Source organism: Macaca thibetana, chromosome 12, assembly GCF_024542745.1.
Source record: "Macaca thibetana thibetana isolate TM-01 chromosome 12, ASM2454274v1, whole genome shotgun sequence".
In the NCBI taxonomy this organism is placed as follows: Eukaryota; Metazoa; Chordata; class Mammalia; order Primates; family Cercopithecidae; genus Macaca; species Macaca thibetana.
This window is the reverse complement of record NC_065589.1, coordinates 71,359,515-71,387,335: the sequence shown is the minus strand read 5'-3', so window position 1 is coordinate 71,387,335 and position 27,821 is coordinate 71,359,515. Positions and strand designations below refer to the sequence as shown.

Sequence of the window (27,821 nt, the reverse complement as noted above, 5' to 3'; positions counted from 1 at the left end):
CGTGAATGCATACAAGTGCAAATCCTGTAAACTGGCCAGAACTAGTCCATGGTCGGTGGTCTTCCTATCAGGAAAAAGTTCCTGAAATCAGTTTCTTGTCCAATGAAAGCTGTAGTTCTGGCTTGTGGAACAGGGGTTCAGTTGGTCAGCGTCTGTGAGCTGATTAAGTTGTAATAGTTTTAACATCGCTTATCTCAAACCAGTGCCTCTAGAGAAAAAGAAAACCTTTGTGGCAGTTAGACCATAGTTTATTCCTTAAGTGTAGGAGTGTGTGACTTAGGTCCTTTTTATAATTTGATGTCCTATTGCTACAAAGAGTCTGTTCCGTCCGCCTTATGATTTCTCTTTTAAACATTAATGCTAGTCAGTTGTTGAGTCTAAATTCCAAAAGGGAGGGGGTAGACTTCCTGATTTCCCTTCTGGCTGTAGCTAGAAACTCAGCTTTAAGGTTTTCTGGGGTCTGCTTGGCCAAGCGGGTCCATTCAGTCAGTGAGGGGCTTAGGATTTTACTTTTAGTTTACACCACCCTACGGGTTCCTCCTTAACACCCTTTGATGTCAGAGACAGCAATTCTCCAGCACTGCGGCTAAGGAGGCTTCTTTAGAGTTAAAAGCACACACATAACCTTACCCAACGGATCCCTCTCTTCTCTTAATCAAGAGGGCGCACCACTGCCCTACTCAGCCTCCCCACAAATAAGGACGAGATACGGGAAGGGTTAAAAGCAAGTGGTGGGTATAAAATCCTCGGAATTCTCTCTTTGAGCAACTAACTAGGGCTGTTACTGAAGCCCTCTGCGAGCTTGGATGCTGGGCGAGAGTGAGGCCACCAGGCAGTGAGCGCCCTCGGCGGCCGCGTGATCCCGGGGGTGGGGCCCGTTTCTGAGTTGGGGCTAGCTCCCCACCCCCAAGGGCCCCACATTCCGGGCCAGCAGCCCAGAAAGTCCCTCCCCGCAGGCGGAGACAGCCCCAAGAAGTCGACGCCCCGGTCCCGCCGCCCGGCCACTACCCAAAGGCTGCCGCCGCCTCTCCAAGTTACTGTGGACCCCGCGGTGCGGAGTATGGGGCGCTGATGGCCATGGAGGGCTACTGGCGCTTCCTGGCGCTGCTGGGGTCGGCACTGCTCGTCGGCTTCCTGTCGGTGATCTTCACCCTCGTCTGGGTCCTCCACTACCGAGAGGGGCTTGGCTGGGACGGGAGCGCACTCGAGTTTAACTGGCACCCGGTGCTCGTGGTCACCGGCTTCGTCTTCATCCAGGGCATCGGTACTGGCACCTCCTGGGGGGTGCGGGGAGGAAAGCGGGGAAAGCGACTGGGGGCAGAGGGTCCTCCGTGAAGCGCCTCCCAGCTGAGGAAATATTGGAGTATCGCGGGGCCCAGAGAAGTGCGGTGAGGAGTGCGCGGGAAGCCAATTTGGCGGGGTGGGAAGGCGGCGCGGGAGGGAGGCTGGCCGGCTCTGGGGGCGAGACGCAGCTGCGGTTCGGGCGGATAGCAGCGAGCGCGGGGCTGGGGGTGCGCGGTGGAGACGCGCTGCTGGGGGCGGCGGAGCGTGGCCCGCCCCACTTGGTTAACTCTTTGCGGCGAGTGGCTGGGACGCATTGGAGGCGCCTCCAAGACCCAGAAACTTGAGCCAGGGAGCGATACCGGAGCGCCGCGCAGTCGGGCCGCTGCAGCCCACTCGCCCCGGAAAGTCGCCTCTGTGTACCGAGCCTGCGCAGTCGGGGGCGCGGAAACACTTTCGCCCCAGCCTGTTGCTGAACTTGCTTCCAGCCTGCAGACGAGGAGGGCAAGGCCCCAGGGAAAGATTGCCGGGGCGAGAATTTGCCCCTATTTGTAACATCCTCGGCCCTGGGTGAAGGGGCAGGCCAAGGGGGGCGAGTGAAGCATCCGCCCTAGGTTCCTCTCCTCCTAGAGCGTTAAGCTCAGTCGAGACCGGGAAGCTGCCAGGACTCCAAAGAATGTTTCGCCGCCCTGCCCAGTCATTGGACAGTCTTGAGCCCGACTGGTTTATGTGGCAGCCGAGGGCGAAAGTTCCCCCGCCGGGCTTCCTATTGGGCACTGGCCCAGCACTCCGGGTGGGAGATGCCTGGAGAGGGCCCGCGGCTGCCTTGCACCGAGGGATGCCTGTGCTCCGGCTGCCAGCGGCGCGAGCTGCGTCCGTCTTTGGCCCGCGGCGAGCCAGCCCCGGGCCCGCATTCTCTGGGCTGAGGCTGGCGTGGGGGTGGGGCTCGGCAGTCGCTGGCAGTGTTTGTTGTCGTTGTGTAGTGCCTCTCACAATGTCCTGACAGCTTCCTTCGATTTGCCGTGTAGCTGGAGGAACCTCTAGCTTGTGGCGCAAACAGCTTATTTGTAACCACTTCCCAAAAGGCATGGCCTTGAGAAAGTAGTTAGAGAAAGGCAGCAAGGGGTGGACTGGGGTTATGTCGCAGAAGATAATCGAGAGTAGTAGCAAGGGTTTGGAAAGATATGCCCACTGGCCGAAATCTCTAGCTTTGCCTCCGGGCAGGCTGCCTTTTCTTCACCAAATATTCAACTCCCCACAAACGAGTGTGCAACATAGTGCTGACCTCATTCCTAAAGAAAAGTGATTTTGGTTTTTGTTTTTGTTGGTTGTTTTAAACTTGTACTGCAGCTTTCGCAAGTGTGGCCAGCATTTTCCCACTCTGGAATATAGTGGAAGGTGTTACTAACCCTCAGCATTCAAAGGGTTCCCTGATGTGAGATCGGCATCAGGGTGTGAGCACCACTGGGCACCTAAGGCATTTCGTTGCGTAACTCTCAGTTATTTTGCCACTACGCTTATAAGAGAAAAACATACTCAAGTTCCAAAGTAACTGTCAGAAGCACTCTTTCCTTCATGGTTGGAACCCTTAAGTTTGGCCCAGAGCTGTCTAGAGCTTGTTTGCTCAAAGAGTAGAACCAGTCTCCTCTTCTACCCAACTCTTCAGAGCAGCTTCTAATACCAAAAAACTTTCTGGAGGTCTTGGAATATCTTCTCATAATTGAGGTTAAGGGAACAAGTGTTATTACTCGTTGCCTGACTTGCCACAGAGGAGAAGCCGTCAGAATGGCTAACAGTGATTGCATGCTGTATGTCCACTAAGTGCATTATGTCACATGTATGTAAGAGTAAACTGAGACAGAGAAGAGTTATGTAACTTACCCATGAAAGCTGTTTTAAGGCTTTTCAGTGACCTTATCGTCAAAGTTTGATTCTCTGCTTTTATGGCAATATGCTTATTTTCTGCCAAATCTTTTTAGACAGCGAAAACCTTCATGTAAAATATGTTTTGAAACTCTTCATTCATGTTAGAGTCCAATATACAGTTTTCCTAAAAGGTTTTTTAATTTCTCTAAACTTTGTACTTCTCTTAATCTGTTCATATTTACTCTTGGACAAAAATGTGTAAATTTTGGCAATTTTCATCTGCTGTTCTTATGAAAATCTTGTTTCTTTTTTTCTTTCTTTTTTTTTTTTTTCTTTTGAGACGGAGTCTTGCTCTGTCGCCCAGGCTGGAGTGCAGTGGTGCGATCTTGGCTCACTGCTACCTCTGCCTCCCAGGTTCAAGCAATTCTCCTGCCCCAGTCTCCCGAGTAGCTGGGATTACAGGTGCGTACCACCATGCCCAGCTAATTTTTATATTTTTAGTAGAGACAGTGTTTCACCATGTTGGCCAGGCTGGTCTCGAATTCCTGACCTCAAGTGATCCACCTGCCTTGGCCCCCCAAACTGCTGAGATTACAGATGTGAGCCACCGCACCCAGCCGATCTTGTTTTCTTTGGGTTCAGTTACTGTATTTGTATCAGTGGTCCAGAGTTTGTCCCGTCATTACTCATCGTGTTTCCTGTTTGGAGCCTGGATGTGCAAATCACTTTAATCATATAATGCATTTAATTGACATGAGCATAAATGTTTTCATAAATATAGGCACATGCATAGTTCTCCCCAGTTCTTCCATATCTTGGCCCACCCACCCACATTCCTCACCCTAAGTATTAGGAAGGCTCCAGTGGAAGGAGGGGGAGTAATAAATAAACTTTATAGGCCGTGAGGGACACACACTTTACAGACTTGCCATGTTATAGCAGACTTTTTTACTGTGTGTGATTGCTGCAAGGAGGAAAATTTTAGGCTATGAGATTTCAGATCTCTAACAAAGAACACGATGTAATGGAGTTCTTCTCTTCTGTAATACACAAATATTTGGAGATGAGGAAAGGAAGGCTAAAGTACAGTTATTACTCTAAGTATAAGATGTTTTAGAAATGCAATATACAAATAGTAAACAATATTTGAAATTAAGAACAGGTATGAGTCCTTTGAAACACCTTTAAGAAGTAAGCTCTGGGCCGGCGCAGTTCAGCTACTTGTGAGGCTGAGGCAGGAGAATCACTTGAACTCGGGAGGCGGAGGTTGCGATAAGCGGATATCTCACCATTGCACTCCAGCCTGGGCAACAAGAGCGAAACTCCCATCTCAAAAAAAAAAAAAAAAAAAAGCTCTGGCCGGGCATGGTGGCTCACGCCTGTAATCTCAGCACTTTGGGAGGCCGAGGTGAGTGGATCACCTGAGGTCAGGAGTTCGAGACCAGCCTGGCCAACATAGTGAAACCCTGTCTCTACTAAAAATACAAAAATTAGCTGGGTGTGGCGGCACGTGCCTGTAATCCCAGCTACTCGGGAGTCTGAGGCAGGAGAATTGCTTGAACCTGGGAGGCGGAGGTTGCAGTGAGCCAAGATTGTGCCATTGCACTCCAGCCTGGGCAATAGAGTAAGACTCTGTCTCAAAAAAAAAAAAAAAAAAAAAAGAAAAAGCTCCAAAGAAGCAAAGTTAACATAGAAGTTACAAATATCCCTCTCCTCCTTTATTCCCCTTTCCCTTTCTCGCTAACCCTCCCTCTCCTTGTCCCATTTTATCCTCCGTGTCCCTCTCTCGCTCTCCCTTCCTTTCCCCTTCTCTCTTCCCACCTCCCACACTCCAAGTATATTTTGGAAAATGTATATATTCTATATTCAAGTATAGCAGATCATGGGAAATCTAAAACTAAAATAAAATTTTAAACTAGTGGGAAATCTAGCTAACAGACTGACATGAATGAGGAAGAGTTTAGAAGAGGCTTTGTGCTTCTCTGAAAGAAATGTTTCCCATGAAATAAGTATACTACTAGGAAATCAGAGAAATGAACCTTGAAAAGGAGGCCACAGAAAAGACTGAAACAAATAAACGCTCTCAAAGTGGCTGTTGACCTTTTAAAGGTTCAGCAAGGTGGAATGTGTTCTTTAGTGAAAGGTAGAAAATTCAGGTATCTAAGTTTAGTGAAAAGAAGCCTTGGCAATTCTATACTCCTTCCTTTCCTGTGTAGAACTCGTTTTATTGTATAAACTGAAGGAAGAGAAATTAAATAGTTTAATGATCTCAAGTTGATTTTGTGAGAGAATATAACTACCTTTAAGTAACATTTAAAAGACTAACAGAAATTAAGAGCAGTTCTTAAAAAGCAGTTGGGATATCCTATTAATTTATCTAAAAGTGACCAAATTCCATGATTACTTAAATAGACTTGAAAAGCTCTTGGGGTAAAATCCAGCAAATAAGAAAATGGAGAAAGTGCCCCAAATACCTACTCTAAAATAAGCTTCAGGGACACCATTGATAATAAAACCTGTCAATCTTAGCGATACAAGGGTTTTTACAAAGCATAAAGAGATGATTTAAAGAAATTTTGTGAAGAAAACCACAAAAAATATCCCCAACATATTTTTTGTTGTAAACAAATACACATAGATTTTAAAATAATGCAACCAATAAAAATGTTTTAGATACGACTGTGGTGCTCAGTTCTATATCCCCAGCACCTAGAATAACACTGGGAACTGGCACATGGTAGATGAGTAAGTAGTTGTTGAATGAATGATTATTTCTGTACCATCATTGAATTGTTAGTAACAAAATGCAATTTACAGCCACTTATTTGTGACTATAATAATAGTGTCTAAAGTAAATACACGCTTGTCTTTCCCTAGCGATTCTCCTATTCAGCCAGTTTAAAAGCACTGGCTTATCAACCTCCAGGAAGAATGGACATCTATTGCACTGCAAATGCATCTTTATTCTAAGGCCCCTAGCTGATGAGAATGTTGCTGCTTAAGTACAGTCTGTGCCTCCTTTTCCCTTCATCCCAGTTTTCTCTCCTTTTTCTGCATCAAGTTTCCCCCCTAACTGGCTTATTTCCAACATAGTATAATTTCTATCATCTTCGAAAACAAAACAAAATCACTCTTGACCCTGTATGTCCCTCAGCTACTGCCTCAATTCTCTGCTTGCCTTACCACAGAACTTTTTAAAATTTTTGTCCATACCTGCAGTTTCTAGTTCCTTTCTTCCTATTCTTTCTTGAGCCCTCTCCAATTAGGTTTTCACCTCCTGCTCCACCAAAATTGTGCTTAACATGGTAGCTAATGATCTCCATGTTGCTAATTCCATTGGTCAATTCTCAGTCCTCATAGTGTTTGAGTGGAAGGCAGCATTTGACATAATTGACCCCTCACTCCTTGGGACACTGTCTTTTTTTCTTTTTTCTTTTCCTTTTTTTTTTTTTTTGAGACGGAGTTTCACTCTTGTTGCCCAGGCTGGAGTACAATGGTGCGATTTGGGCTCACTGCAAGCTCCACCTCCCGGGTTCAAGTGATTCTCCTGCTTCAGCCTCCTGAGTAGCTGGGATTACAGGCATGCGCCACCACGCCCAGCTAATTTTGTATTTTTAGTAGAGACAGGGTTTCTCCATGTTGGTTAGGCTGGTCTTGAACTCCCGACTTAAGGTGATCCACCCGCCTCAGCCTCCCAAAGTGCCGGGATTACAAGTGTGAGCCACCGCACCCAGCCAGGACACTTTCTTTACTTGGCTTCTCTTCACCTGGTAAGTTGGGTGGCTTCCAGGACACCTGATTCTCGTGACTCTTCTCTCTTTCCTGGCTGCCTCATCCTCAGTCTCCTTTGCTGGTTCTTCCTCATCTTCCTGATGACTTCAGGTTAGAGTATCCCATGGCTCAGTCTTCTGACCACTTCTTTTTTTTCTACACTCACTTCTTTAGTGGTCAATCTTATCCAGTCTCTTCTTGGCTTTAAGTACTATCTACACACTGAACCCTCTCAAATTTGTGTATTCAGCCCAGACTGTTCCCTGAACTCCAAATCCAAATATCTATTTGCCTACTCAAACTCTCTACTTGAATATCAAATAGACATATCCGAATCTCAGCTCTTGATCTTCCTCATGCCTGCAAAACCAACTCCTCCCAGCACAGGCTCCACCATCTCAGTAAATGGCAACTTTATCCTTCTAGCCGTTCAGGACAAAATTATGCAGTCATCTATGATTCTTCTCTTCCATACTCCTCAGCCATTTCACTAGAAAATCTTAGAGACTCCAAAATCAAAATACAGTATTATCCAAATTCTGACCACTGACTATTAATTTATTGTCTGTCTTCTCCTACTAGAATATAAGCTCCCAGAAGGAAGGGATTTTGTCTGTTTTCTTCAATGCTGTATCCATAGCATTACCTAACACATAATAAGCATTCAATAAATATTTACTAAATTGATGGAAGTTTGGCCAATTCTTTAAACCAGAGGGTCACACCTACAAGGATCAGTGTACAAAGTAAATAGGTGAAGTCGATTTAGTATACAGCACCCACCAGGGTGTCTTTCTGGATTCAACTAGATATTCAGACATGAGAGACTACTGCCAGGGGCGGTGGCTCACGCTTATAATCCCAGCACTTTGGGAGGCCAAGGCGGGCAGATCACCTGAGGTCGGGAGTTCGAGACCAGCCTGACCAACATGGAGAAACCCATCTCTACTAAAAATACAAAATTAGCCGGGCATGGTGGCTCATAACTGTAATCGCAGCTACCCAGGAGGCTGAGGCAGGAGAATCACTTGAACCCAGGAGACGGAGGTTGCAGTGAGCTGAGATCACGCCATTGCACTCCAGCTTGGGTAACAAGAGCGAAACTCCATCTCAAAAAAAAAAAAAAAAAAAAGACATGAGGGACTATTAAGACCATACTGGACACCAGTCTACTCAGAATGATGTAGGACAGAAGCCAGAGCTTGCTGGCAGGGCAGTGGCAGTGGGCATCCTTGCAGCAGCAGTCAACATAGCCCTCAGTAAGCTATCCTTTCCTCGGGTGACAGCTCAGGCACTGGGAGATGAGATCTGCACTGGTGAGATCAGAGCTTAAAGTCCCCATGCCACATAGGAACTGTCTTTTGTAGTACTCTGTATGCCTAGTTCCATGATCCCTGCAAGGGATATGTAGTGGGTTGAATAGTGGCCCCCAAAAAGATATGTCCAAATCCTAATCCCAGGTATCTGTGAATGTGACCTTATTTGGAAATAGGATCTTTGCAGATGTTAACTATGGATCTCAAGATGAGATCACCCTGGATTTAGAGTGGGCCCTAAATCCTATGATTGGCGTCTTATAAGAGAGAGGAGAAGGAGATTTGAGACAAAGACACACAGAGAGGAAGGCCATGTGAAGACAGGCGGAGATTGGAGTGATGTGACCACAAGCCCAGGAAAATGGAGAATTGTCGGCGCCCCTAGAGGCCAAAGAGGGTATGGCATGGCTTCTTCCTTAAGACCATCCTGCTATTATAACACCTTGATTTTTAACTTCTGGCCTCCAGAACTGTGAAAGAATAAATGTGTTGCTTTAAGTTACTAAATTTCTGGTAATTTGTTATGGTGGCTCTAGAGGATTAATATAGGATATAACAGTTATCACTGCACTCTGGGAAGCCCAAAGTATTGGTATCGTCATCAGGTATTTACAGATTTTTCATTGTTTCAGTCCAGACACAGTTTACCAATTGGGTCAGTTTTTATTATTACCAATGTTGCCTAATAACTGGTGACAAGCCACTTTATCTGTTTACGAGGACAGTTAATTAAAGATCAGATCGTCATGCAGCAGAGCACAGGTGTGAGAGGTGGGAACTGTAGGGAACTACAGAGTGCCCACTCCTGGCAAAACAGGAAGTTTCCACTTAGCCCTAGTGGGTCATGGCTACGTGAGGATGCCAGTCCAAGGTTGCCAGGGCTTCTAATTGTCCCGAGAGAATCCAGATTTTTAAAAAATTGGTTCAAACGAAAAGTAAACCAGACACAAAAACAAAACCTCTAAAACATTGGGCTGATCAAACAAAACAACATCTTTGGACCAAATTCCAGTCCATAGCTTCCAGTTTACAGGTGACTCCTGCTAGGGTTTTCTGACTTGACTTTGCAAGGTTTTACATTTTTCCCTTAAAAGGTAGAACATTCTTCCTTTTTAAGAAAGATAGAGGGCCAGGCACAGTGGCTCATGCCTGTAATCCCAGGACTTTGGGAAGCCACGTAGGGAGACAAGTCTGGGCAACATGGTGAAACCCCATCTCTACAAAAAAAATACAAAAATTAGCCAGGCGTGGTGTTGTGTATTGGTAAGTCCCAGCTACTCGGGAGGCTGAGGCTGGAAGATCACTTGAGCCTGGGAGGTTGAGGCTGCAGTGAGCTGTGACCATGCCACTGCACTCCAGCCTGGGAAACAGAGCGAGACCCTGTCTCAAAGAAAAATAAAAAAAGAAAAAGAAAAAAAAGAACAAAAGAAGGTTAGACTAGAAATCTTTGTTATAACTTTTTTCTTTATATAGAAACTTCCTTAAAAGGTCAAAACAAGCTTTGAAATGTCTATACAGACTTCGGCTGTACTTTTCTAAGTTTTTTGTTGTTGTTGTTGTTCAATTTCTTAATATATTATCCTATCCATTTAATTAACATATTTATTAAGTACTTACTGTGTGCCAGACACTGTAAAACAAGTAAGATACAACTCAGTCTGCAAGCTGTTCCCATTTGATTTGGTTGGACACGAATTATGGTTTCTTTCTTTTTGCTTGTTTGTTTTCATACAGGGTCTTGCTCTGTCAGCCAGGCTGGAGTGTAGTGGCGAAATCATGACTCACTGCAGCCTTGACCTCCCAGGCTCAAGTGACTCTTCCACCCCTCCCAAAGTGCTGGGATTACAGTTGTGAACCTCCACACCGTCCCAGCTCAAATTATGATGGGGAATTTTGTTGTTTTGTTTAGAGATGTAGTTTATACTGATCCTTAAATATTTAGAGCTGGCTGGGACCTTAAGTTCTACCCTTCATATTAGAGACCAAATGTCTGGCCAGGGTCAGACAACCAGCTAGTATCAGAGCCAGTACTCTTTCTAATCCATCATAATACTGATATGAGGCACAAGAAAATATAGCTGATCTTTCTGAAAACACACAATTTCTGAATATTTTTAAATGTGTATTCAATTAATTGATTTTTTTCTTTTTATACATGTATTTGGTACGATGTAGCTGCCTTTGCAAGGATTTTAATCACTCAGAGATGTTTCTAGGCCTAAAAATATCTTCCAAATCATCTGAATCACTTCCTTCATTTTGAGTTTTCAGAGATTTTCAGTTTCATGACTTTCATGCTGTGAGACAGTTTGAATGCACAGCCATGTTTCAAAGCTCTGATTTTCTTTGACAGCCACTGCAGGAATCTTTTCAAGAAGTTTATTTAAAGCAGATTCACTGCTTTTTCATTTAAACTTAAGATCCTTTGGATAGAATCTGGTAAGCTCTTGCGTGCAGAGGGAAATGAGTTATGGAGACTGATAATCCTGTTCTGAGCATTCTGCTAAGGAGACAGAAATAATACTTTATTCAAAGAGGGAAGGGAAGTGTAATGGGCACACCATGTTTAAGTAGAATTCGTAAGTGTTGTAAAATTCCAGTGTACTTCAAACTCAATAACTTACTCTTATTTTATTTTTGAATTCACTTCAAGTTGTTAAGTGGGTCCAAGTGCAGAATGCTTTTTACTTATTTGAAAGGGCCATTTGGTCTTCTATTAGCTAATACTTGGATCAGCAGTACAATTTTTCTGAGTTTTTTTATTTGTGCATTTTATGGGCCTGGCATGGTAGCCGGCAAAACCCTGTCTCTACAAAAAAATACAAAAATTAGCCGGGCATGGTGGTGTGCCCCTGTAATCCCAGCTACTCGGGAGGCTGAGGCAGGAGAATATCTTGAGCCCAGGAAGCAGAGGTTGCAGTGAGCCAAGATCACGCCACTGCACTCCAGCTTGGGCGACATAGTGAGACTCTTGTCTCAAAAAAAAAAAAAAGACTAAAAAATAAATATGTGAGGTGATGGATATGTTAATTAGCTTGATTTAACCATTTCATGATATGTGTGTGTGTGTGTGTGTGTGTGTGTGTATATATGGAAATGTGTGTGTATGTGTGTATATATATGGAAACATCATGTTGTATAGCACAAATATATACAATTTTTATTTGTCAACTCTCTTAATTAAAAATAAATTTAAGGCCGGGCGCGGTGGCTCAAGCCTGTAATCCCAGCACTTTGGGAGGCCGAGACGGGCGGATCACGAGGTCAGGAGATTGAGACTAGCCTGGCTAACCTGGTGAAACCCCGTCTCTACTAAAAAAATACAAAAAACTAGCCGGGCGAGGTGGCGGGCGCCTGTAGTCCCAGCTACTCGGGAGGCTGAGGCAGGAGAATGGTGTAGACCCGGGAGGCGGAGCTTGCAGTGAGCTGAGATCCGGCCACTGCACTCCAGCCTGGGCGACAGAGTGAGACTCCGTTTCAAAAAAAATAAAATAAAATAAAATAAAAAATAAATAAATTTTTAAAAAAGTAAAAGAGGATTTGCTCATTTGCTGGGCATACTGAATGAACTACGGTGCTTTATTAGCAATTATTCCTGTGCTTTATTTAGAATTATTTGGGCCGGGCATGGTGGCTCACGCCTGTAATCCCAGCACTTTGGGAGGTGGGATCTGAGGTGCGCGGATCACTTGAGGTCAGGAGTTTGAGACGAGCCTGGCCAACATGGTGATACTCCATCTCTGCTAAAAATACAAAAATTAGCCGGGTGTGGTAGTGCTTGCCTGTAATCCCAGCTACCCTGGAGGCTGACGCATGAGAATTGCTTGAACCTGGGAATCGGAGGTTGCAGTGAGCCGAGATCCCGCCACTGCACTCCAGCCTGGGTGACAAAGAGAGAGACTCTGTCTCAGAAAACAAAAACAAAAACATACTTACTGAATTCCTACTGTATGCCAAGCTCTATGCTAAATACTGGGATGTGACAGTGAACAAGATAGGCATGTTCCCACCCTCATGAGTCACAAGATTTTAACACAGAAGAACTAGAGTCAAAATGTTTTCCATGTTTGAGGACATTTCTCTCCCTCTAAGCACTCTTCCCCTACCACACACACTTTGACAGATTCCAAATTTGCATTGCCTGCTATAAGACAAACTCAAATATATAAATAGTTTTGTAATGGTATATAGATGGAAATCTGGTGTCAAACCACAGACATTTTTAAATATCTAAAATTTATACATTTTAGAGAGTATATATTTTCATATATTCCTGAGTTTTGGTTATGCAACAAGGAGCTGAGACATTTTCTTTTCTTTTCTTTCTTTTTTTATTTTTTATTTTTTTGACAGAGACTCCAGCTCTGTTGCCCAGACTGGAGTGTAGTGGGTCACTGCAACCTCCATCTCCCAGGTTCAAGCAATTCTCCCACCTCAGCCTCCCTAGTAGCTGGGACTACAGGCGTACGCCACCATGCCTGGCTAATTTTTGTAATTTTTGGTAGAGACAGGGTTTCACCACTTTAGTCAGGCTGGTCTTGAAATTCTGACCTTAAGTGATCCGCCCGTCTTGGCCTCCCGAAGTTCTGGGATTACAGGTGTGAGCCACTGCACCCAGCCGACATTTTCTAATAATTAAACCCAAATTCAAGTTACTATATTTTTCTCTTCATTGTCTTAAGATAATTATACACAGGTATTAATTTCTTCCTCCCTCCCTTTCTTTTTAAGTTTATCATGTTAGCGTGGTCCACCATCAATATCTTTTCTTTTAAAGGATTTAAAGTATATTTCTCTCATATATATGTTTGTATTTCCCCTCCTTTTCTGGGAGAAATGGAATGCCAACTAGAGCCTCTAACAGCAAACCCTTGTTTTGGTCACAAGTAGCTGTTTTATACCATTTCCCCTTCTTGTGGGCTTAGGGGACCTTTTTCTTCCTTCTCACTGAACCTCAGGAATGGTGTCTAGGTAAGTGCCAAGCCAAAGAAGCAAGAAATATTTAAATTCCACTCTCCAGGCAGTTTTTATAACTGTCGAGAATAGATTCTTGTTTAGGAAATATGGCTTGATTTGTTAAGATTGCCCTTTTCTCCCAAAGTCCACCATATTTCAGTTGCTTATACATTTTAAAAAGAATGTAAACAGCTTATGCAAATGCAACATTTTGCATTTATCCTTCATTTATCCAGAGAGCATTTTGAAGCATATTGAACTTTGCAGCAGAGCCTCTATGTAGCCAGGATAGATGCTGTGAAAACTCCATGTGCTAGAGGTCACATGCCTCACTTGTGGGAGAGCTCCTCAAATCTCCGCAAGATGCCTATTGAGTAGGTAAGACTAATTGGCTAGTGGGTTTGCAGGCTTATGAAAATATTGTTTTAACTTTACAACTGGAATGAGCTGTTTCAACCGTAAGAAAAAACATAATAGATCCCTAAGTACCCACGACCCAGACTTAACAGATGTTAAGCTTTTCAGCAACATAAAATTTTATAAGCTGTTAGCTGGGTATAGTGACACACACCTGTAGTCCCAGTTACTCTGGAGGCTGAGGTGGGAGGATGACTTGAGCCCGGGAGGCAGAAGTTGCAGTGAGCCAAGATCGCACTACTACACTCCAGCCTAGGTGACAGAGTGAGACCCTGTCTAAAAATAAATGAATGAATAAATAAAAATAAGACATTTTATAAGCTAAAACTTAGAGCTGGTGGAAATCAATGATGAGGCAAAGTGATGGAGGAGAGAGGTTGTAAGTAGGTGCCCTAACCCAAGCCAGAAACAAAACGAGATAGAAAAACTCTTAAAGAGACCCAGGGAGACTCTCACACCATAATTGTCCGGGCTCATTTGGATCAGAGGTGAGCGCCTCTCCTGCTTCAGAAACCCCTAAGGGCTTCTCCTTAGAGTAACAGGATAATAATCGGTGTTTGATGACCCCAAATGATCAATAAAAGATTGAATGTATTCTATTCATTCTACTGCTGGACAGGGAAAGCCAGTGTGCAGCCAATTTGCATAAATGTAAAAGGTTTTTTAAAATCAAGTTTTCACACTCAAAGGGGGTGAAGTTCAGTTTTACAGCAAATTTGACACATTTCTCTGTGATGCTTCATAGTATTAGAAAGAGTAAGAAGTCTTTACTGGGAACACAGTTGTCTTTGAAGTTTTGGCTTTATTTATTTATTTATTTATTTTTGAGACAGAGTCTTGCTCTGTTGCCCAGGCTAGAGTGCAGTGGCTCGATCTCAGCTCACTACAGCCTCCACCTCCTGAGCTCAAGCAATCCTCCTGCCTCAGCCTGCTGAGTAGCTGGGACTATAGGCACACACCACCAGGTTTGGCTTATTTTTGTATTTTTTTGTAGAGATGGGGTTTCACCATGTTGCCCAAGCTGGTCTTGAACTCCTGGGCTCAAGCAGTCTATCCACTTTGACCTCCCAAAGTGCTGGGATTACAACCGTGAGCCACTGTGCCTGGCCCCAACATTTTTAAAAAGTAAACTTTTTTTACTGAAGAACAACGTACACTCACAAAAGTACCTAAATCAGAAGGGATGTGTTTTTATCACATGAACACTTCTGGGTACCCAGACCAAGAAGCAATATTCTAGGCACATCAGAACCCCCCCAGCAACCCTTGTAACTCCTTTGAGTCATGATATCATGATAGTTCCTCTTTTTTTTTTTTTTTTTTGAGACAGAGTCTTGCTGTGTCCCCCAGGCAGGGTGGAGTACAATGGTGCGATCTCAGCTCACCTCAACTTCTGCCTCCCGATTCAAGCGATTCTCATGCCTCGGCCTCCCAAGTAGCTGGGATTACAGGCACATGCTACCATGCCCAGCTAATTTTTTGTTTCTTTGAGACAGACCCTGGTTCTGTCACCCAGGCTGGAGTGCAGTGGCATGATCTCTGCTCACTGCAACCTCCACCTCCCTGGTTCAAGCGATCCTCCTGCCTCAGCCTCCCAAGTAGCTGAGATTACAGACATGCACCACCATGCCCAGCTGATTTTTGTATTTTTAGTGGAGACGGGGTTTCACCACATTGGCCAGGCTGGTCTCAAACTCCTGACTTCAAGTGACCCACCCACATTGGCCTCCCAAAGTGCTAGGATTCCAGGCATGAGCCACTGCACCCAGCCTGTATTTTTAGCAGAGACAAAGTTTCACTATGTTGGCCAGGCTGGTCTTGAACTCCTGACCTCAAATGATCTGCCTGCCTCAACCTCCTAAAGTGCTGGGATTACAAGTGTGAACTACTGCGCCCAGCCTACTCTTGACTTTTAATATCAGAGATTAGTTTTTATTTTGGGAAATTTTGATATAATATGATCCAGATTGGGGAGAAAATGCTACTGTGGTTCATTGTTCATAATTTGCTTTTCGAGTGTTGAAACCCTGAGTATTTATTTTTCTGTATGTAGATATTCAAATTCACTCATCTAAGACTCCTTACCCAGGGTGGTGTTTGTATAATATGATGGTGATGATGATAACAAAAAAACAACAATATTAATTTTAAACCATGAATTGAGGAGGGACAAACTACTTACCCTCTCTGCCTCGGCTTCCTCTGTACAGTAGTAATAATTCTGTCTTCACAGAGTTGAGGTGAGAATTATAATGAAACCGGGAAGCACTTAGATGATACCTACTATCTAGCAAGGACTGAATTGTGTATGTGTGTGTGTGTGTGTGCGCGCGTGTGTAATAAATGAGCCCAACCCAGGCAAAGGGGAGATGTGTTATTAGGTCTTCATATATCGCACATTTTTATTTTACTATTGTCTGATCACACACAGATTGCAGAAGGCTCCACTTTGTAGATAAAAGGTCACTAGGTCATTGGGTAAAGAGGGATTTGCTTTCCCAGAAAACTAGAGAATTATGTACGGTGTGCTTAGAGGAGAAAAAGCATGAGGAGGGGAAACCACAGTGTTTGCATTGACATCAGTTTAGTTTCTAGATTTGATGAGTCTGTAGAAAGTGCTTTGCGCTTGTTTATTTAAACAAAACTTATGGGTCACACATACACACAAGTAACCTAGTGAAATCTGAATAAGGGATGCAGGAGGAGGGAGAGAAAAAAACAAAAAATAAGTAAATAAAAAAACCCCTGAATAATCAGAGGATTATATCAATGTCAATTTCCTGGTTGTGCTATGGTACCATAGTTATATAAGATGTTAGAGAAAACTGGGTGAAGAGTATATGAGATTTCTCTGTACTGTTTCTTACAACTGCTTGTGAATCTACGATAATCTCAAAATAGTTTAAAAAATAAGTTCTAGTGTTCTATATAGCACTGTAGGATGACTAAGCAATAATATGCTATATGCTTTCAAGTAGCTAGAAGAGAGGATATTGAATGTTTTCAACAAAAAGAAATGAGTTTGAGGTGATAAATATGCTAATTACCTTGATCTGATCACTATACATTGTATGTTTTGAAACATTACTATGTACCCCATAAATATGTACAATTATTATATGTCAAGTTAAAATTTTAGGCCGGGCTCAGTGGCTCACACCTGTAATCCCAGCACTTTGGGAGGCCACGGTGGGCGGGTCAGCTGAGGTCAGGAGTTCAATATCAGCGTGGTCAACATGGCAAAACCCCGTCTCTACTAAAATTAGCTGGGCTTGTAATCCCAGCTACTCGGGAGGCTGAGGCAGGAGAATCTCTTGAACCCGGGAGATGGAAGTCACAGTGAACCGAGATTGCACCATTGCACTCCATCCTGGGCAACCAAGAGCAAAACTCCATCTCAAAAAGAAAAATACAGAGATTTTAAAAATACTTATGGAGGAGCTACATGCTTTGAGTCCAGGGCTGCCTTAGGCTCCGGGGATACAGTAGAGAAACAGCAAGACACATTAATGCCCTCAGAGAAGATGAAGTAAGGGTGAGAGGGGCCTTGAGCTTGCTTTAAAAGTATACTTTTGGCCGGGCGCGGTGGCTCAAGCCTGTAATCCCAGCACTTTGGGAGGCCGAGGCGGGCGGATCACAAGGTCAGGAGATCGAGACCACAGTGAAACCCCGTCTCTACTAAAAATACAAAAAATTAGCCGGGCGCGGTGGCAGGCGCCTGTAGTCCCAGCTACTCAGGAGGCTGAGGCTGGAGAATGGCGGGAACCCGGGAGGCGGAGCTTGCAGTGAGCCGAGATCGCGCCACTGCACTCCAGCCTGGGCAACAGCGTGAGACTCCGTCTCAAAAAAAAAAAAAAAAAGTATACTTTTTAAGGTATTGCATTAAATCATTTGAAAAGATTCCTTGAATATAGAAATGATTATCCAAAAAGTCTCCACATTCTCAAGGAAGAATAACCAATCAACATTTACAGGATACCCATATACACACTACATTTAGTAAGTAGCAATCCTTCAGGGTTGGGATTAAGTAAAAGAAATATTGTCCTAATGGTGAGGACTGTTAAGTGTTAGAATGGAACCAAAGAATAGGAAAAATGACATCTTGTGCTGAAAGCTTTAAAGGGGCTGAATTCACATCTGTGTTTGTAGGTTTAGATGTGTTTCTGCCTGAAAAAGGAATAGACAATCCCTTATATTTTTATAATCCTATGAAGTTCCTGGGTTTTTGTTTATTTGTTTGTTTGTTTTTTGAGACAGAGTCTCATTCTGTTGCCCAGGCTGGAGTGCAGTGGCTCAGTCTTGGCTCAGTGCAACCTCCGCCTCCCGGGTTCGAGCAATTCTCCTGCCTCAGCCTCCCAAGTAGCTGGGACTACAGGTGCCCACCACCATGCCCGGCTAATTTCTGTATTTTTAGTACAGACTGGGTTTCACTATGTTGGCCAGGCTGGTCTTGAACTCCTGACCTCAGGCGATCCACCCACCTTGGCCTCCCAAAGTGCTGAAATTACAGGCGTGAGCCACTGCGCCTGGCCTGAAGTTTTATATATTAAAATTATAAAAGCCTTTGGTGAAGTGAGGCTCCTTTTTATTTTCTGGAATTAAGAAATGTTCATGAGGCCAGGCACTGTAACTCATGCCTGTAATCCCAGCACTTTGGGATGCTGAGGTGGGTGGTTGAATTGAGCCCAGGAGTTCAAGACCAGCCTGGGCAGCATGATGGAATCCCATCTCTACTAAAAATAGAAAAAATAGCTGGGTGTGGTGGTGTGCGCCTGCAGTCCCCGCTACTCAGGAGACTGAGGTGGGAGGATCACCTGGGCACAGGAGGTCAAGGCTGCAGTGAGCTGTGATCGCACCACTACATTCCAGCCTGGGTGACAGAGAAAGAAAAGAAAATAAAAGAAATATATGTGCCGGGCGCGGTGGCTCAAGCCTGTAATCCCAGCACTTTGGGAGGCCGAGACGGGCGGATCACGAGGTCAGGAGATCAAGACCATCCTGGCTAACACGGTGAAACCCATCTCTACTAAAAAATACAAAAAACTAGCCAGGCGAGGTGGCGGGCGCCTGTAGTCCCAGCTACTCAGGAGGCTGAGGCAGGAGAATGGCGTGAACCCGGGAGGCGGAGCTTGCAGTGAGCTGAGATCCGGCCACTGCACTCCAGCCCGGGCGACAGAGCGACACTCCGTTTCAAAAAAAAAACAAAAAACAAAAAAAAAAAAAAGAAAGAAATATACGTGATACCCTGCTGATATAGTGGAATCCATCTTCTGAGGAAGTATTCTATAAACTTTTTCAATCTGCCACACATTTCCAGATATCTAAATTTTCCCTGACACAGACTGGAGGGATGGATAGGGGCAGGATTTTATCTTCAGAACAAAAATTAACTGCATGTTGGTTAAGGTGGCCATATAATTTATTGCTTAAACCAGGATGCTTAAGAAAGCACTTTGTAAAAAAAAATTTTTTTTTTGAGATGGAGTCTTGCTCTGTCACCCAGGCTGGAATGCAGTGGCATGATCTCAGCTCACTGCAACCTCTGCCTTCTGGGTTCAAGTGATTCTCCTGCCTCAGCCTCCCAAGTAGCTGAGATTACAGGTATGCACCACCGCACCTGGCTAATTTTTTTGTATTTTTAGTAGAGACAGGGTTTCATCATGTTGGTTAGGCTGGTCTTGAACTCCTGACCTCAAATGATCTGCCCACCTTGGCCTCCCAAAGTGTTGGGATTACAGGCGTGAGCCACTGCACCCGGCCATAAAAAATGTAATTGGAGTTTGTTCTACATGCAGAATGATGAATCTTCTATGACACCTGTGAAACCAGCACCTAGACTGAGAAACAGAATGTTAGTAGAGTCTTCAAAACCCCTTGGGTGTTCCACTGTAGTTGCTATACGCTTAAGGCAGCTACTATTCTGACTTTTCCAATGCAGAGATGAGGTTTGCTGGTTTCTATACTTCATATAAATTGAATTACACTGTATACTTGTTAATGTCTGACTTCTTGAGATTGACATTATAGGTTGATCCATATTACTGGGTATAGTTCTAGTTGTAGATCATTTCTTTCCATGGTGTAAATTTATTTATTCATTCTATTGATGATGGGTATTTGGGGGAGTTTCCAGGTTTTGGTTACTATAAATAGTACTGCTAATAATATTCTAGTATCTTTTGATGAACATATATACATATTTATTTTTGGCATATACCTGAGAGTGAAATTGCTGGACAATAAGGTATGCATAACTTTACCTTAAGTAGATACTGCCAGTTTTCCAAAGTTTGTTCTCATTAAAGCTCTCATCGGCAGAACATTAGAGTTCTGACGGCTGTATATCCATTTTGATATTCAGTGTTTTCCAGGTTTAGCCATTCAGATATGTGGTAGAGGTATTCTCATTTGGTTTAAATTTGTATTTCTCTATTGCATGGTTTAAATTTGCATGTTTTTCTGTCCCTTTCTTTTTCTTATCAAACTAAGACTTTTTTTTTTTTTTTTTGGTCTCGCTCTGTTGCCCAGGCTGGAGTGCAGTGGTGCAATCTTGGCTCACTGCAACCTCTGCCACCCGAGTTCAAGTGATTCTCATGCCTCAGCCTCCAGAATAGCTGGGATTACAGGTGCACGCCACCCCATGCCTGGCAAATTTTTGTATTTTTAGTAGAGACAGGGTTTCACCATGTTAGCCAGACTGGGCTTGAACTCCTGACCTCAAGTGATACCCCTGCCTCAGCCTCTCAAAGTGCTGGGATTACAGGCATGAGCCACTAGGCCCAGCCAAACTAAGACATTTTTAAGAAGAAAGAAGACAACAGGCATAAATCAGATTGTTAATATTAGGAATTTGGTTTTGGATGTGATAAGTTTGAGATGTCTGGGAAGCAAACACCGTATGGAAATACCAAGAAGACACTGGATTATGCAGGTCTGGAGCTTAGAAGACAGTTCTGGGCTGGAGATATAAATTTTGGAGTCCCTGCCATGGAGACAGCATTTCAGTGAAAGAGTGAATGAGATCACCCACAGAGGGAGTCCAGAGGGAGAAAAAGCCCTAGGACCGAGCCTGAGAGGCACCAAGGTTCATTCACAAGTTGCGGGCAAAGAAAATGCCAGCAAAGGAGCCCCTCCACCGTCCCCTAGAAGGAGCTACTGAGAGGCAGGGGTAACATGGGGAAGAGGGGAGAAGCAGAAGCCAAGGGAAAAAGGTTTCAAAAAGGGAGTGTCCAGTGTATCAAACTGTTCGTTTTGTGTTGATTAAAAAACAAAACAAAACACATTCTGTGTCCTTTCATCTCTCCCTAGCCATCATCGTCTACAGACTGCCATGGACCTGGAAATGCAGCAAGTTCCTGATGAAATGCATCCATGCAGGGTTAAATGCAGTTGCTGCCATTCTTGCAATTATCGCTCTGGTGGCCGTGTTTGAGAACCACAATGTTAACAATATACCCAATATGTACAGTCTGCACAGCTGGGTTGGACTGATAGCTGTCATATGGTATTTGTTACAGGTCAGTATTTCAGTGTATTTACAAGCAAGTTATAAAAACAATTCAGAGACTGTACTTTTTTTTTTTTTTTTTTTTTTTTTTTTTTGAGACAGAGTCTCACTTAGCCGCCCAGGCTAGAGTGCAATGCCGCGATCTCGGCTCATTGCAATCAGTGTCTCCAGGGTTCAAGTGATTCTCCTGTTTCAGCCTCCCAAGTAGCTGGGATTACAGGCACCCACCATCATGCCTGGCTAATTTTTGTATTTTAGTAGAGACGGGGTTTCACCATGTTGGCCAGGCTAGTCTTGAACTCCTGACCTCAGTTGATCCGCAAGCCTCGGCCTCCCAAAGTGCTAGGATTACAGGTGTGAGCCACCATGCCTGGCGACTGCAAATGTTTTCTAAACATTCTTTACATTTGTTTCTATTATAACTGTTTTCCCCTAAGGAGGCACCAAAATTGCAGAATTCGCAGAATAAAATAATAAGAAATCAAGATTTCCTATGCTGGATATAACTTTTAATCTGGATTCTCTAAAAACCAACTTATACTCTGCTCTATATCTTAATATGTAAAATCAAGAAATATCAGGCTGGGCACACTGACTCAGACCTGTAATTCGAGCATTTTCAAAGGCCGAGGTGGGAAGATCATTTGAGCTCAGAAGTTCAAGACCAGACTTGGCAACATAGGGAGACTCTGTCTCCACAAATAAAAGAAAGAAAGAAAGAGAGAGAGAGAGAGAGAGCTCGATCTAACAATTAGCAATAAAGAGAATACCTATTTAAAAATCTGGGTCTTGGCTGGGCATAGTGCACTGCTCACTCCTGTGATCCCAGCACTTTGAAAAGCTGAGACCAGTGGATCGCTTGAGCCCAGGAGTTTGAGATCAGCTTGGGCAACGTGGCGGAACCCCATCTCTAAAACAAAAACACAAAAATTAGCTGGGCAGGGTGGTGCACGCCTGTTGTCCTGGCTGCTTGGGATGATGAGGTGCACAGATCCCTTGAGACCAGGAGGCAGAGGTTACAGTAAGCTGAGATTATGCCACTCCTGCCTGGGCAACAGAGACAGACCCTGATCTCAAAAAAAAAAATAAATAAAAATCTCTGGAGTTAATTAAAATGGTTCCCAGAGGAATATAGGCTTAAATGCTTTTATTACATTTTTTGGAAAGAAAACTTAAAATATATAAGCTATTCACTTAGTTAACTATAAGAGAACAGCAAAATACACCAGGAAAAGAGAGAAAACAGAAAGAATCTTAGGAATGAAAATAGGAGAGCAGGAATGAGAAATGTATGTTTCTGTGGGTAAGCCACAGAAAAGATATGATGATTTATGGAGATATATTTGTGCTAAATCCCTGAGCCCCATTTTCTTTCCCTTTCTTTTCTTTTTTCTTTCTTAGACAGGGTCTATCTCTGTCACCCAGGCTGGAGTGCAGTGGCACAATCTCAGCTCACTGCAACCTCCATCTCCAAGACTCAAGCAATCCTCCTGCCTCAGCCTCCAGAGTAGCTGGGACCACAGGCATGCACCACCACGCCCAGCTAATTTTTTGTAGAGACGGGGTTTTGCCATGTTACCCGGGCTAGTCTTGAACTCCTGGATTCAAATGATCTTCCCACCTTGGTCTCCCAAAGTGCTGGGATTACAGGCATGAGGCACCGCACTTGGACCCCATTTTCATACAGAAAGCACAACATGGACATCAGGAAGCTTGCTCTTTGATACTAATAGAATCACTGAAGTTCACTGAAGATTTAGGAATATTCTGAACCACCAAGAGGGAACCCTCTGAACCATTTCTAATATATTCAGGCATTTTGGGTATTAACTAAATAATAAAATATGCAAACCAACCTATCAAATGCATTTGTTATTACTTTTTTTAATGTAAATTACAGAATTTATTGTATTAGGATATACTTCAGAAAACAAAAGTTAATCTTGGCTATTCTTGGCCCTTTGATCTATGTAAATTTTAGAATCAATGCATCAAATTCCACCAAAAAATCTATTAGGATTTTACTTAATCTATAGATGAATTTGAGAACTGACATGTGTATAATACAAGTCATCCAACTAATTATCATGAGCCTGTTTTTTTTTAGCCTTCTCCAAAATATTGCAAAGCTTTATATTTTCTTTGTAGAGTTGTTGTCTCCAACTTATTGCTAGCTCCTTGCTATTAAAAATGGTATCATTAAAAATTAATTCACTTGTTGCCTCTTTACAAAAAGTGCAACTGATCTCAAGTATAAATGTATACCTAGCAAACTTGATAAACTTATGTTACTAATTAATCTCAGGATTCTTTTGGATTGTTTTATAATCTTATGTGATTAATAAGTTTTGTTTCTTTTTCTATCATCATATTTCTTTTTCTTGCCTAATTCAGTAGCTGAGACTTTCAGAAAAATGCTGAATAGGAATAGGTGATAAGGGATGTAAGACAAATCCCTTCTGCATCCGAGTCATGTCTTGGAAGAGAGCTAATCTGAAATGCCTATAGAGCACAAGCAGACTGTGTGTGAGCAAGAAATATACTTTTATATGTTAAGCTCTTGAAAATGGAGCCTGTTAGTTCCTATACCATGTTCTGTCCTAATATAATCAGATTAAAATAATTATCTTCTATTCCTAGTTTGTTAAAACATCTCATCTCGTACATGACAGTTGAATCCTACCAATGTTTTTCACCATCTGTTCTGATGATTATATGATTTTTCCTCTGCAGTCTGTTAAAGTGACAAATCATACAAATTGTTTTGTTATTAGTTTCCATTTATTACTATTTTGTATCACACATGAGCTGATTCTCAGTGTGAATTAGTGTGTTGGACTCCTCCCCCGACCCCCTTCTTCTAGTATCTCCCCATTAGCCCTTGGATCTCAATCAAGAAAGTTGACTGAACAGTGATGTTACTGCTTTCTCCCCACTCTCCTCTCTTTTCATAATTGTTTTGCTAGGATGGTAGATCCTAAATAGGCATCTGAAAAAAAAAATTCCTTTAAACTCAGTAATTCAGTAGCCACTAAGTCATCTTTATCTTGTTGAAGAGAGGTGTTGAAGGTGTTGGGTGACAAAACCATGAAAACATAACAGACTTCAGTTTATATAGGAACCTTGCTGTCTTCTCTGCAAAGATGTATCCCACTAGCGATTTAATTATCAAGGAAATGAAGAAAACTTTTCTGCAGAATTCATTTCTTTCTCATAAAACAAAGGTCAACTTCTTTCCACATAGCTTTTTAGGTTGAACTCACTAAATTCTGTGTCCTCATGTACTTGGTTTTAGTGATTTAAAAAATCTGTTCCTTCCCTTCCTATTTAGCAACCTTAGGAGATTAGTAAAAACAAACCTATAAGTACCAGAAAGTTCACTATAGTCGGATTAAGGATAGCAAAAACCAAACAGAAACATCCATACAGAGAACTGTATAAATAAATTGTTATACCTTAGGATATTAGCCATTAAAAGGAATAAATTAGATAAATGTATAGATATGAAAAAGATTTCCAAGACATTCTGTTAAGGGAAAAAAGCAAGATGTGGAACAATATGTATAGGGATAGTAAATTTTCTGGAAGGATCCATGAGAAGGTGATAAAAGGGGTTACATTGGGTAGTGGAACTGGAGTGAGGAAACCTCACTTTCTACCCTTTGGTTCTATATGAAAGGTTTTCTCATATTACACATGTTGCTTTTTAAATAATAATTTAAAATTAGTTTAAAACTTAAAATTAAATGATAACCTTTGCACTTTTTGGTATTTAGCTTCTTTCAGGTTTTTTCATCTTTCTGCTTCCTTGGGCTCCGCTTTCTCTCCGAGCATTTCTCATGCCCATACATGTTTATTCTGGACTTGTCATCTTTGGAACAGTGATTGCAACGGCACTTATGGGAGTGACAGAGAAACTAATTTTTTCCCTGTAAGTTGCATAGTCTTCTTAATTGTAATACTTAAGCCATAAAATGTTAAAGACTTGTTCACTGGGAAAATGTAATATAAATATAACAAAATTTTTTAGATATTAAAATTAAAAAAATATTTTAAAGAATCTGTTATATCATATAGGTAATATGATATTACTAAAAGTTTAGAAGGACCAAAAAGTCTGACAAATTGTACTATTCTTACAAAACAACTATTGAAGTTATACATTCCCTTTCAATCTTGTTGATATTCATGTTTTTATATTAATTGTAATTATAGTGTACATACATTTTTGTTTTATCCTTTTTTAAAATTTTAAGTGATACTGGTGGAGGGTGTCCAGGTTTTTGGCGTTTTGAACAAAGAAGTGGACAAAACACATAAACAAAGCAAGTAAAGAATGAAGCAACAAAAGCAGAGTTACTGAAAATGAAAATACACTCCACAGGGTGTGAGTGGCCTGAGCAGCCACTCAAGGGCCCTGATACAGAATCTTCTTGGGTCCAAATAGCCCCTAGAGGTTTCCCATTGGCCACTTGGTGTTCACCCCATGTAAATGAAGTGGTGGCCCGCAGTCAGTTTCATTGGTTGCAGAAAGCAACCAGTTAGAGGCTGAAGTTGAGTTACAAAGTTACATTCCTATGCAAATGTCTGATTGGTTATAGAAAGCAACCAATCAGAGATACTTTCAATTTTCCATCTGCCATGCAGAAAAGCGGGGTTTGCAAAGGGAGTAGCATCCGGTCGTTTTGCTGCTTAGATGTGGAAAGTTGGGGTTTTCCTTTTGGTTTAGTTCTAGGAAGTCTGTGTGAATTGACTCGAGGTTGCCGCCTCCAGACCCTACCTGCCTCAAAACAAGTGTTACAGATCCTATATTATTTTCGTATTTATTATTTTTAAATCAATTTCATTATATATTCCTGAGTGAATTGTAGTATAATTTATATTTCTCCTTAATAGCAAGCTTTGAGACTTTACATTGAAACTGTACTAGTGTGCATTTGAGCAGATAAATTCAAGACTGTTTTGCATGTTGCTGTATCATCCTGTTAGTAATTGGATACATCTTTTATTTCATAGGAGAAATCCTGCATACAGTACCTTCCCACCAGAAGGTGTTTTCGTAAATACGCTTGGTCTTCTGATCCTGGTGTTCGGGGCCCTCATTTTTTGGATAGTCACCAGACCGCAATGGAAACGTCCTAAGGAGCCAAATTCTACCATTCTTCAGCCAGATGGAGGCACTGAACAGGGAGCAAGAGGTTCCATGCCAGCCTACTCTGGCAATAACATGGACAAATCAGATTCAGAGTTAAACAATGAAGTAGCAGCAAGGAAAAGAAACTTAGCCCTTGATGAGGCTGGGCAGAGATCTACCATGTAAAATGCTGTAGAGATAGAGCCATATAACTTCACGTTTCAAAACTAGCTCTACAGTTTAGCTTCTCCTATTAGCCATATGATTATTGGGCTATGTAGTATCAATATTTACTTTAATCACAAAGGATGATTTCTTGAAGTAATTTGTATTGATTGAGGCCTGTGAACTGACCTGAACTGGAAAGGATGTGATTAATATAAATAATAGCAGATACAAATTGTGGTTACGTTACCTTTATCTTGTTGAGGACCACAGCATTAGCACGGTGCCTTGTGCAGAATAGATGCTCAATATGTGTCCACTAGTGGTTAATTGGATAAACTGGCAGCATCCCTGGCCTGTTGTCATGCAGTCATTTCCTGTTAATTCTGGGAGCCAATGATTTCACAACTCAAGGAAAGCAGTCCTAAAGGTTTAAAATCAGATCATGAATATCTGGGACAGGGTTTAGATCATGACGCTACACAGATACCATGATGAGAGTATATAAAAAAAATTTAGGAAAGCACCTGGTTCCTTTCTCCCTATGCCTGCCTTCTGCTCCCTCCCCAGCTGGTTTGGGCTCAAATTGTTCCTGGAGACAAGGGTTTATGTTAGGGTATTGATAGATTAGAGCAGGTGGTTGAAGAGATCTTCTCTGGTCAGACTTGGAAGAATTTCCAAAACTGAGCTTAGCCCCAAGACTTCCCTAGGGTTGGTGTACTTTATGATCCAGATGCTAAACCTCTTAGAATGCAAATATGCTTCAACACTTAAGTAGCATACACTGCCCTACAAACCTCAAAGAGCACTTTTTCCCAAGTTCTTATTTTTATTTTTGAAAGTACTCACACGGCACTTACTATGCTCCAAACACTCCTCTAAGCACTTTACAAATATTAACTCATTCAGTTCCTAGACAGACAGGATGAAGTAGGTATTGTTACCATTCCCATTTTACAGGTGAGAGATTTGAAGGCTGGGGAGGCTAGTAACTCACACCAAGGTCACACGGCTCATACATGGTGGGACTGAGACTCAAATGCAGGCAGCCTGGCACCTCAGTCTGGATTCTAACCATTTCACTATGCTATTTTTGTCTTGTACTACTTTGACCTACCCCTGAATAAACCTCAATTGCTGGAGTAGGGTGGAGTTAAGGGGATGCTTTTTACCTTTTGCTGTCTGCTGAGGCAGATTCCCCAGATAACCAAGGAAAAGGGGCCACCCATACCTGGAAATAGGCCATAGGGCCCCTGCCACTGCCAACAAGCCATGGCCTACCTTGATTCTTGTTTGATCTTAAAATTGTGTCTTGGTAACACAAAGATTTAGACAAGCACATCTGTGGCTTTCAAGTTAATTAATTGCAATTTTTTTTTTCTTCAGGATTTTAGCTGCTGAACAA

General features: G+C 42.6%; 1 protein-coding gene across 2 annotated transcripts; it reads left to right on the top strand.

The window, feature by feature from the left end:
- Positions 1–772: 772 nt before the first annotated feature.
- On the top strand, positions 773–27,821 carry LOC126932498 (plasma membrane ascorbate-dependent reductase CYBRD1). Of its 2 annotated transcripts, XM_050751361.1 has the most exons (4): positions 773–1,264; positions 20,919–21,127; positions 24,894–25,048; positions 26,134–27,821. In XM_050751361.1, the coding sequence occupies exons 1-4, from the start codon at positions 1,072–1,074 to the stop codon at positions 26,435–26,437; spliced, it is 861 nt and encodes a 286-aa protein (XP_050607318.1). In that variant the 5' UTR covers positions 773–1,071; the 3' UTR covers positions 26,438–27,821. The 2 variants fall into 2 exon arrangements, with proteins under 2 accessions (XP_050607318.1, XP_050607319.1); XM_050751362.1 differs by lacking the exon at positions 20,919–21,127 and having other exon boundaries at positions 26,134–26,259.